The 12,150-nt window shown below is 39.0% G+C and overlaps 1 protein-coding gene across 6 annotated transcripts; it reads right to left on the bottom strand.

Annotated features, from left to right (window-relative positions):
• Positions 1–127: 127 nt before the first annotated feature.
• On the bottom strand, positions 128–12,118 carry lca5 (lebercilin LCA5). Of its 6 annotated transcripts, none has more exons than XM_088089072.1 (11): positions 11,975–12,118; positions 11,254–11,324; positions 8,968–9,045; positions 8,467–8,858; positions 7,306–7,547; positions 6,084–6,389; positions 5,139–5,276; positions 4,942–5,038; positions 3,687–3,823; positions 3,420–3,603; positions 128–3,024 (listed from the first exon to the last, which is right to left on the bottom strand). In XM_088089072.1, exons 4-11 carry the CDS (start codon positions 8,834–8,836, stop codon positions 2,105–2,107), a joined length of 2,394 nt encoding a protein of 797 aa, XP_087945198.1. In that variant the 5' UTR covers positions 8,837–8,858; positions 8,968–9,045; positions 11,254–11,324; positions 11,975–12,118; the 3' UTR covers positions 128–2,104. The 6 variants fall into 6 exon arrangements, with proteins under 6 accessions (XP_087945198.1, XP_087945199.1, XP_087945195.1 ...); XM_088089073.1 differs by having other exon boundaries at positions 11,979–12,114; XM_088089069.1 differs by lacking the exon at positions 8,968–9,045.
• Between the last annotated feature and the right edge of the window lie 32 nt (positions 12,119–12,150).

Below are 12,150 nucleotides of genomic sequence, written 5' to 3'. Positions count from 1 at the left end.
TTTGTACCATCCCCTACCCTCCCATAAATAATAAACAGCCCCTTACCTGAGAAAATTCTGTTTATGGCAGGAATTGAAAAAAGCCCCAGTTTTAGCACCATCTCGCCCCTCTAATAAATAACCAACAGTCCCTTAACTGTCATTTATTTTCATTTGACAAAATAGACTAAGACAAACACACTCTTAATAACAATTGGACAATATGTACAAATTGTCAAAAAAATTGAACAAAAAATTGACACATAAATACAAATTGACCACAAATTACATGTTTCATCTTTCTGAAAGTTCTGATAATAAATTCTACTGTTATAAATACGAAGAGCTCTTCAATATGTGTCAAAACGAACATGTGAAAAAATACACAAGTATCAGTTTTACAGCTTGTTGATGCAGCGTGGTGATAATATCATTGTGCCACATTAGGATTATAAATCTATAAATTCAACATAAATATATATAGATAAAAACAAAGAGTTTATCTATCCACTTCAAAATATCTCACAGCTGATTGTCTGCAGGAGTGTAGTGCTGCCATCACATTAAACATATCAGTGCTGAGGACAAAGGCCCTGGTGCATACTAATGATTATTTGACAACATTTAATTGGTTTAATATGACATGCAACTACACTAGTTTTTAATTATGGAGGCAAATAAGAGACAAAAGTATTTGAATTTCAGCAGCCACGTAAACATCACTGATTTTGTAGCATTAAATCTTTGATTCTGAATTTTTTGTTGTGAAATCAAAATAAAATCAAAATAGAATTTAGATTAAAATATGTTTTAATTATATATTTTATTATAATAAATTATGATCCCAAATTCAGATGGAAAAATTCTAATTTCAGTATTTCAAAAACAGAATCATTTCCATTACTCAAATTCTGATCCAAAATTTCAAGCAATAAAAAACTTCAAATGGCGATTGCATATTTAAAAAGCTATTTGAAACTTTCCTTCTTGAATTTTTAGATTGACTCTGCAAATCAATTTAAAAGTGGTGAATTCAGAATAAATGCATTTACATACATTGTTTTCAAAGTAAAATATTTTGATTCTATGAACTCAGTGGTGTTTAAATTTCAAAATTAACTATTCACTGGACTTTAAACTTCAAATTCTTATGTGCTTCCATATTCAATGAGCTTAAATTAATTATCTAGCATCATTTGATGATAGGGCATTTACATATTTCTATAGCGTCAATTACATTTTCCTCGTCATGGGACATTTAATTTGCATCAATATAATATTGGTAGGTACAAACCTACAGAAAACTTCCATTTTTGTAACGTTACAAAATAACCAGTTTCTAAGGTTCTTAGATATTCACTAAGCACTTTAAAACATACTGTGATTGTCAAATTGCTTAGTGGTGCTTTCTTATGGCATGAACGCTAACTAAAAAATGTCTGTGCCCAGACTTATGGAATAAAATTTGTCCAAATAAAAAAGTGCTACTAGTGATAAAAGAAATCAAAGGGTCAAAAATTTAATATTACCAGTTTCAGAAACGCTGTCTTTGTCATTCGTGTGTCTACACACACACACACACACACACACACACACACCTGAATGCTCTGAGATCACATTAAATTGGAAATATTCTACATGTAACATTAAACAGTCACTCAAGTTAAATGATATATCATTTATACAGAAATATAATACTTAAGAGTCATTGCAGGAACTCTTTTTTCCACTTCCTCTGTATGTTTGGTTCTGTTAATAATGCTGAAATATTTACCGGGATTTGATACATAATCAAACAAATTACACAAGTATCAGTAACAAATTAAGCTTACTTAAAATAATCTTTGAATCTGATTGCCTTGAAAAGGAAAGGGAAAAGGAAAAGGAAAAGGAAAAGGAAAAGGAAAAGGAAAAGGAAAAGGAAAAGGAAATAGTTCCCATATTTTTTTTTTTTTAAGTAAAACCATCTTCTCAGATTTTACAGTGTGTGTTCAGACTTGAGATTAAAAATCGAGTTTATCAATCAATCTTTTATTTTGGAGATCACCTCAGTGTCTTATTTTGTGACTGATGGACATCAGTGATGGCCTGCTATGAGAATGACTACCTAAAATCTGAATTAATCTCATAAAGTGAGTTCCTCGATGTCGTCATCGAATGAAGCGATGGCACGGATGGCAGGCCGGTTATCTGCGACGTTAAGGGCGTTCAGGGAGGACGCTGGAGGAGTGGAGGACCCTGAGTTGAAGCTGAGCAGTCCGTCCCTTCTTGAACGCACTCCATTGGTAGTTGGAGGGCTGCTGAGGACCTCCATTTTATTGGAGGTGCTGACGCTGTCACCCGCAGGTGTTGCCACGGCACCAAATAGCTGCTGCATGAGGCTGGACTTCCTCTCTTTACCCGCTCCTCTTTCCGTGTCTTTGTCTTTCTCTGTCTCCATCCCTCTGAGACTAAAAATACCGATTGCTTCTAGCGCAGAGTCCCTGTCCTCTTTGGGTGGAGGTGGAGGGAAACCCGAGGAACCTCGAGAGGTTGAATGTCCGAAAGAAGGCGCGTAGCTTCCGAATGCCAAGTCGTCGCTGGAGATTTGAGTCCGTAGTGCTCTCCTCCCCATTCCTGTTGTTACAGCTCCGCCCTCCAGGCCCGATCTTCTCCTTCCACCGTCGCCACACCCAGAACCAGCGCGAAAACTGGCCGACTCCTCTGATTCTGTGAGGTTAAAAATCGCAGAGTTATGGGTCCTCTGCTCGGGAAGACGAGGAGAGGAATGGTTATTGGCGGTCTTATTGGCCTCAGATGGACTAGACTCTGCGAATATGTTGTCCTGGGGTCTGTGGTCTTGGCGGTCTATTTCACGCATCTTAGCTAGCAGCTGGTCTTTTTTGCGTCGTGCCTCTGCTAATGCGTGCTGATTGGCCAGAGCCTCCTGGTTCCACCTATCCACCTCTTCCTGGACATGGCCACGCTTCCTGTTGTTCTCTTCCTCCTGATTTACCAGTAAACTTGTCTTTTTTCTGTCTTCTTCCTCTTTCTTTTTCTCCCAGCCTGTGAACATAAAACCGATCAATAACTGTTACCGCTTTCTTGTTCTTTTCGTTACCTGGGTCCAGGTTCTTTCAGATTTTTTGGCAGCAAAGGGCCGCAAGTTGGAATCGAACCCATGTCTGCTGTGACAATGACATAGCTTTTGTACAAGGGGTGCCGGCTGAGCTACTGGATGCCCCATGCCTGGTGATGTTAGATTCAGGTGGATACGTTGGTTTCTAATGACTGAAAAAAAAATCGAAAATCCCTCCCACCAGTTTACACAATAAAACACTAAAGATGGAACTGGAGTGAGACAAGCTGACAATTCTGTCTGATTTCAAGAAAGTACTTTTTCCTAATTTTCTCAGTGCAGTAGGATTTGATATACTGTACATACTCTTTGTTTTTCTCACCATCTCTCAGTGCCTTTGCTTTCTCTTCAAGCACATTTAGCTCCTGGCTGAGTTTCGGCTTCTCCTCTTTCTCTTTCTCCTTCACCAACTCCTTTTCTTTCTCTCCATCTCTCATCTTCTGTTGCTCCCCCTTTTGAGGTCTGTCTTCTGTCTTTGCCTGTCTGTCCACTCCATCAAGCTCCTGCTGACGTAAATTGAGAGTAGTAGACAATAGTAACAGAAGACAAAGTGTGGACGTTGGTGTGAAGCATAGTGAAGCGACTCTACCTTGAGTGATAGGTATTCATCAGGTGCCTGTTCACTGTACTCATTGTTGTCAGAGATGGCAGGAGGAGGTGTGGGGAAATCCAGACTGGACGCTCTGTCTTTAGTCTGCACTGCCTTGGCGCTGCTCCTGCTGGGGACTGGGTGTGAAACAAAAGCAAGTCATACATTAGAGTTCATTTTGCTAATCTTTTTTCAAACCATTCCTTGTTGCAAATTACATGTTTCATGACTAACATCTATTATTAGCATCCATGTCCAACTTTTCAATTCTACCAAACTGCAGCCGCCAACCGTATTACCGCGCAGAAGGAAGTGTGCATCTACTCATGGAGAAGACACACGAGCTATAAACATTGATGGTGTTCTCCTCAGCTAAGCTGTAGCATTATCTAGCTCAGTGGTGCTAGGTGAGCTAGCAGTAGATGCACGCTTCCTTCTCCAGTGATACAGCGGGTGGGTGTATTTTGGTAGACAGAAAATAGTTCCTACATGAAACTGTTCACAACAAGGTCTGTGGATTATCTTGAGTAACCAGGTCATGATTTCTGGAAAGACACATTGCTGTTGAGTTTTTTAAATGTTTTTTTTTTTTGGTGCTTTGAGCACCACAAGACGAGTGCCATCTAGCTCCATTTAAGGTTCCCACACATTTGTATAGAAAACAATTCATTCATATTTTAATTTCTTGTCTCACTTGTCCAACGTTTTTCAAACCTTTCAAATTCATACTACATTAATCATTATTGCAGCTAGCTGGCACATATGGAGAGATAGATGAGCGCAGAAAAAAAACAAAGAAAAGTGTGTGATGGCAAAGAAAACATCAAACATTGATGCATATAAGGGCTACAGTGATTTGACAGCTACAAAAAATACATTGTCAGTTATGCTACATTACTTGGAAGATTATCCACAGAAAGCCACTGTAAAAATGTATTACACATAACACATTTCCATGACTTTTCCAAAACTTTCAAAGATTTTTACTAATTCCGTGACTTTTCCAGGTTTTCCGTGACTGTGGGAACCCTGTTCATTATATTGGAGAAGAGGCAGACATCTCTACAGCCGACATCTCCAACACTCTGCAACTCACACCAGAACAATGGGGATTTTGGTAAATAACACTGCAGGTAAGAGAAATGTATTTTTGATTTTGGGGTGGACTGTCCCTTTAAGGTTTTGTGACAGATAGTTTGGTAACTGCACAAATAAGCTTCTGTCACCCTCACAGCAACCGACAGTTCGGCCTTACCTTTCCGCTTCGTGACGCTGTCAGCATCTTTTCTTACGGGGGGTTTTATCATGCGGTTAGCATAGATGTTCATAGCGTCTAGTTCTCTTTCTTTCTCCTGATGAGAAAAAAACGGTGAAAATAACATATAATATTTATACCCAGTCATAAAGGCAGATACAGTTTCTTTCCGTTAGTATTTTGAAGTATATTTAGACCTTGAGTTTATTAGTCAGTCGTTCCAGCTCCTCCTGCAGAGTCCTGATCTCCTCCTGGGCGCTGATTGTCTTCTTCCTCTCTGCGGCCAGCTGCCTCTGGTAACTGCTGTTGCTCAGCTCTATGCTGCGCTCCAGCTCCTTTAGACACACACACACACACACACACACACACACACACACACACACACACATAAACAAATACACTTTCAAGTGTCCACACAACAAAAACAAAGTCAGGTCTAATGAGGAAATTTGTTTTGAGGATGTCAGAGGTCCTTACATAGAAATTTGGCAAAATGAGAGTGTTTGTATTATCTGCAAGTGATTTACTCTTCTAAACCAAACACCAATAGTTTGTTACCAAGGAATTAAGCTACATCTCAAGAGGACAAACGGCAGATCATGTGCAGAAAAATAGTCTTTTATGGGGCTAATTTTATCATGTGTGAACAGGATACTTTTTTGTAACAGCCAACACTGTAAAACCTCATCATTTATTATATCATTTAATTTTTATAACCCAAATTTAACCAGGTAAGTCCCGTTGGGTTAAATAAAAAAAATACAAATAATATTAAATAACATGAATAAATAAAGTATTTTCACATTGTTGGCTTTTGTGAATGGGTCAAAAAACAACCTGTTCAGAAATGATAGATTGTGGCCCAAAATAGACTATTTTACTGAACATGAACTGCTCTATATCTTTGTAAGACATATATTTACAGATTAAAATACAGATACAGATACAGATACAGATAAAAAAATAAAATCCTAATATATTTATGTGATTTCCACTGAATAACATACAATTTAGAGGCCCTTAAAAGTCTGTTCAGATATGAGTAAGTAATGATACTGCATTAGATTCTAGAGAAGTAAAATACTTGTAAACTCAACTTTATCATTAAATAGGTAAATGAAAGAAACATAAAACACATTTACCTTAATCTTGCGTTCTGCCTCTTGCGCCCGTGTCTTCTCTTCCTCTAGCCTGCGGCTCAGCTCATCTCTGGCTCCTAACTCTCGCTGGTCGACCAGCTTCTTGAGCCGCGCGATGGTCGCCCGACTCCTTTGCAGCTGCTCCTCGCTGTCCTTCATCCGCCGCTCTGCTGCACGTTCCCGCTCCTGAGTGCGCCTGAGCCGTTCGCGCAGCACGTGGGTCTCGTTGTTGTGGCGCGACAGAAGCTGGGAAATCTCGCTTTCTGTGTCGTCGTAGCGCTGCAGGGCTTTCTCTTGGCGCACTTGAAGCTGCAGCATGGAAAAAAAGTAATTTGATGTTAGGCCTCCACAGGTTATCAAGATAACAAGGAATGAAAATAATTTTAAGGTGAAAGATTATGTTATTGTCTCTCTATCTTTCCTGGCCTAAGCTATTTAAACCCAACTTAAACGAAAACTTCACTCCTAAAACAAGCAATTGCGTATCAGTTAACAGTCTGTGTTACACTGAATTTGTGCAGAAAATGTTGCTTTTCTCACGTGCCTCTGGTGAACCAAGAATCCAAAATGGAGAAAATTCTTGATGTATTGAAGTCATTGGAGTTTAACAACGGCAAAACTATATCAAAACATCCGTTTGAAACTCTCGCACAACTTGTGCATCATACTCCAAGTCTCATTTATCCAATCGTATACACTTCCCAAACAGACAGCCTTTTCAGATGGGAAAATGAACATGAAGTAAATCTCATCTATGCTCTCTTCAAAGCCAGACTCCACTGTCAAAAACAGTAATTTTACCTCACTGAACATGGGAGCTGCTGGTCTACTGCTGCTTTGAGCAGTTATTTTTTTGTGTTATTGTGTGACTTTGATGAATCTGAACTAACCCTTTATAACACTAAAGTCACAAAGAAGCACAAAAAAGGGATTGAGGCAGTGGTAGACCAGCAGCTCCTGTGTTATCTGAGATAAAATTACTGTTTCAGTCAATAGAGTCTGGCTTTGCATAGATCATAAATAAATTTCACTTTATGTTGTTTTCCATTTACTGAGCAAACAACTGCATAAATGAGACTTGGATTATACTGCACAAGTTGTGGGACAGTTTGTAAACAAATGTTTTGATACAGTTTTCTTCACAAAATCAATGTAACATGGGGTGAGTAACTCACATACAAATGCTCCTTTAGGGGTGAAGTATTCCTTTAAATAGTAAGTCTACCTGTCTGAGAACCCGATTTTCCTTCTGCAGCTCATCAGTGCGCTGTTGCAGCTCAGCAAGTGAGTTACGCAATTCATTGATCTTTAGCAGGCGGGCCGAGAGCATCCTCTTGGTCACCAGGTCCAGATCTTTGGGGGGTGTGGACTCCTTGCTTTGTGAACGTACTCCCCTGCGATGGTGCTGGGTCAGGGGTTGGCCACCTGGACGCTGTGGGCGAGACACACCCCGCCGCCCCACACCACCTGCGAGGTAGAGAAACACACATGATGTAGAAATAATGACAATACGGACCAGTACTGAAACACATGGACCAGAGCACTAGTAGTGTTGAATTTAGCTCTTTAAAAACTGGAGTGGCATCAGTTTTCTCGTGCTGCTTCAGACGCCTTTCACAAGTATTTTTTGAATTGTATTTTGTCTCCTTTTGTGTCTCTTTCTGCAATTTTGTGTTTTTACACTGCTGACTGTCTTAGCCAGATCTCCCTTGAAAAAGAGATTCTTTATCTTAATGGGACCAACGCGGTTAAATAAAGGCTAAATAAATAAAATAAATTAATACTTTAAATCCTGAGCAAATTGGCGTGATTTCTTTTGAAGACATGGAAAAAAGGCAATTAGCAGGTTGGAATGAAACATTGCACACATTACAAGAATTTGGTAGATTTAGAAAATGTTTTAATGTGTTTATCACAATTAAATATTTAAATCTAGGTTAGAAAATTATTTTAAATTTTTAAGCAATTGTTCCAGGTTTGTTTGTTTTTTTGTTTTGGTCTTAAAAAAAAAAAAAAAACAATATATATATATATACTTTTTACTAATTTCTTGCTAATTTTTCACCTTCTTGCCATGTTTTTGAAAGAAATTAAGCCAATTTCCTCAGGTTTCGAAGGGTTAAACTTTGGTTGAAGTTAAGATTAATCAAAATTAACACATAGCAACAAAATGAGTGTGTCGTTAAGAACTTAATATTATTCAAATGGACCTTCAGTAAGAAAGAAAACATTTTCATATCTCAAAAGGGGATTTTTGTCCTTCTGCAGGAATCACCATGTGAACATCTGCCTTACACTGCCATCACCTGGACAGTAAATCAAACAGTCAGGGTGATTTTTCATTCATTCAGTCGTCCCTAGTTGATCATCTCTTGGCTTTACATACCTGTCTTGTAGAGGGGGCTGTTTGAAAACCTCTTTGCCCGCACCCCTCTATGAAGAGTAGGGGATGGAGTCCGGGACTGGGAGTACGGTGTGAGCGAACCCTCTGAAGGAGAATCGTTTTCATAGTCCTCTGAGTAAAACGACTCACTACTTCTCCGTCCCTCTCCATCTGATATCTGGTCCCGATCTGGATCTGAACGCCACGTTCGGGTTTTCGATCTACTCTCAGCAGAGACGTCTTTGTCACCCTCGAACTTATTTTTGTGTTTTTGGAGGGATGATGCTCGGGAATCTTTCTTTGTACTCCGGAGTGACTGCCGACTTTGATCCCGGTTGTCTTCATACAGGTCGGTTATTTTTTCAGATTCCATATTGTCACTTTTGGAGGAAATGCTGGGTTGAATTAAACACAAGTTAGAAAGAAACATATCAGACTGTGAATTACTTTTTTAAAAAAAATGATAATGTACCATAACACTTACTTATACTTGATGTACCTTACCTGATTTAACAGACCTACACTAAAAGTCCCCCTCTTACATGACCTCAACATCTGCACTGTGAAACCCAGGTGAGAATTCTGAAAATTCATCCAAAACAGTAATAAGAAGCGAGGCCAACTGGTTTCTCTCTGGTTTTCCGTATTGTGTGTCTTGGTCACTAAGCGACAACACACATGAGGTGGAATTTTCCATGAGGCTGAATGATGTATGATATCACTACTCCACACCACTGCTGCTACATACAAAATACTAGCCTGCCCCCATCTGCCCTGGTGACTTATTGAACAGCCGATTACCATTTCTGACTGCAGTAAGACACAAATGCTCAAATAATACAGAAACATAGGGGAAAAATGAATTAAAAATAAAGTTCAGGTGTTCATGAAATGTAGAATCCTCTGAAATTGGAGGTCCCATATTGTGCTCATTTAAATGTTCATATCTTTATTTACGGTTTCTACTTGAACATGTTTACAAGTATTATTTTTTTTAAAAACACATCATTTACTCGTTCAGTCTGCCTGAATATACCTGTGTTTACCGTCTGTCTGAAATTCTGCGTTTTAGCGCCTGTGTCTTTAAGCCAAGCAAGATAGCTTGGGTCCACGTTTGTCCATGCCATAAAATCAAAAGGTGCAGAGCAAACTCTGCCTTAATCGATTAGTTGTAGGCCACCTAAAAAAGGCCCACCTAAAAAAAATCAATATCAGTTCAAGTATACGCTATATTTTGAATATTTCCACTGCTTTATCTCACTGTAAGACAGCTTTTACCTGCAGGGATTTGGAGCTGTTATATAAAAAAACAACAGACTCCTTTAGGGAAAAAAAGCATTTTTTCTCCAACAAACGAGCCAGTTGAGTTGCTGGTCTACTACTGTCTCGATCAGCTATTGTGTGAGGAAAAGCAGAGCAAATGTGTCCACAATTCAAAACAGTAGCCAGTTTTCTACCCAGAAGTGAGTTTTGTTGATGGAGCAACGTCACAGTGATTTGGACTACAGTATATTTTTGACATCACAAATTCACAGAAGTCCTGCCAGCTCATTTGAAGGCACAGTGTCTGAATATGGACTGTGTGTATTTCTTTGTGAACTGATCCTTTTGATACTTTCAAAGTATTCATAGAGCACCTAGATCAGCTTTATATTAACGTAAATTTGACTTTCTGAAATATGGGGTATTTAATGGTAATTGGTGTTGATCTTTTGTGGTCAGGCTCAAAGGTATGTGGTTTTAGGTTTTCTACATCCGACATTAACAGTCCCACACATTTCCCTGCTGGTATAAAAAGCCCCTGTTTGAAACATAAACAAAATTAAAAGGTCCAGCAGCTCCAAATTTTTCCTTTTGTGTAAGAGATCAAAAAAACTTTGAGTACCTCAAAGGCTAAATATGGAATTAAAGAGCCAGTACACTCTTTAATATGCGTGTTAATGGCATGTGAAGGTCATTCAGTCATCTGGCCCTTTCATCAGCCCTGACTGTAATAGAATCACTAGATGGGCAAGTATCTATGGCAACAACAGTACACACAACAGCATCACCAAAAACAGAAAAGAGAATTATTGTCAGTGAAGCAGGACAGATACACCCTATAGGACCTTGATACAAACAAAGAAGTGTTTCAGGGGTTAATTGAACAAACAGACTAAAGAATTTAAAGGTAAAAACAACTCATATTTTTTCTCCTCACCAAGCATTACAAACAAATACACTAACAGATATACATTCAAACTGATTTACTAGACAATTTCTGTGTTATTGGGGACTGTTTTTTATTTATGAGAGTGGAGGGGTTGGTGCAAAAAGGGGAGGCATGTGATTTTTTTAAGCTCTGGGGAGCTCTTATTATTTTAGCACTTATTTTGGCTGAGAGGAGGGGCATACAACTGTAAATGGCTGTATTATTTTTCAGCAAATTTTTAAAGAAAACATATTTTGAGGCATATTTCTTTAAACATTGCCACAATTCCATAATTTATCATTGCCAGAAACACTGTAAAAACAGAAATTTCATTGGATTTTCAAATTTCCAAAGGTCCTTGAATACATCATGTGGGAAAAAAGATCTACCTATATGTAGCGCTAAATTCTGGTCTATAATGTTTAAGTGACGTCTGTTGCTCAGTGAGCAGCCACCCCTCTCCTCTGATAAATAAAGAACAGTCCCTTATTGTCAAATGAAAAATTTGGAAGAAAAAAAAGTGATTTCACTAACTGAATTAGAATTATAATCAAATATACCTGAATGTATAGTAGTGTAAACATTATCATAACACTCACCACATAGGTTACTTTATATCCCCATCATCTCTGTTGACATCATCCCTCACATCAGTCGGGTCACAAGCTCTCTAGTGAAAACAAATACACAAACAGATGTGTGTTATCAAGGGCTCACTACAGCGGTAGTACTAGCTTTCTTGCTCTGTGACACGGACAGATCGGATTAAAGAAGGCCGTCTGCTGTTGACAGGTACATTGTTGTCGTGACACTGCCTGTCAGATAAAAGAGCTGCTAAGTTACCTGAGGATGAGCTGTACATTCGCATGCAACGTTATCAAAGAAACGTAAATATGAGAAAAAAAGTAGACGATGCTCCAAACAACATTTTAACCGTACTTGCAAACGTTAGCCTATGAGGAGTTTTAGAAAGCGGATGTTAGCTTATTATGTTAGCATAGCAACAAAAGAATCAACAGGTGGGATGCGTTTTAACATTACCACTCAGTGTCTTCTTGCACCTCCTGCGTTTTCTGAGTTTAATCTTCAAAATCTTGCTGGCTTTATCTGGTTTACGAAAGCTTTGTACCAATAAACGGCCTCTTGTTTATGCTCGATCGGCTAATGTTAGCTAAATAGCTTCAACTATTAGCAAGCTAGCGTGAAGTTAAGCTAACTTAGCGACCGTTAGATACGAGATGGGATGGCAAAGACGTCCGTTCTTTTTGGACACAACCAGTCGTGACTATCTTTTTTCTTAATTTGCCGTCCTGTAATTACCCACAGCAATCCTGACAGCCGGGGGAGTTCAGATTGTATTTTTCTGGTCCACGCCTTGAGGTTTGCTCCAGTCCGACCGCTGACGCTGTACCATGGCAACCACAGCTCTCCCTGCAGTACCGCTCCACCGCCACAGAGGCGCTGTTGTACATGTTGTGATCACAGACTGTATTTTA

The sequence above is a fragment of the Plectropomus leopardus genome, chromosome 16 (assembly GCF_026936395.1).
Source record: "Plectropomus leopardus strain MGB_pleo_1.0 chromosome 16, ASM2693639v1, whole genome shotgun sequence".
Taxonomy (NCBI): domain Eukaryota; kingdom Metazoa; phylum Chordata; class Actinopteri; order Perciformes; family Serranidae; genus Plectropomus; species Plectropomus leopardus.
This window is presented reverse-complemented; position numbering and strand designations above follow the sequence as displayed.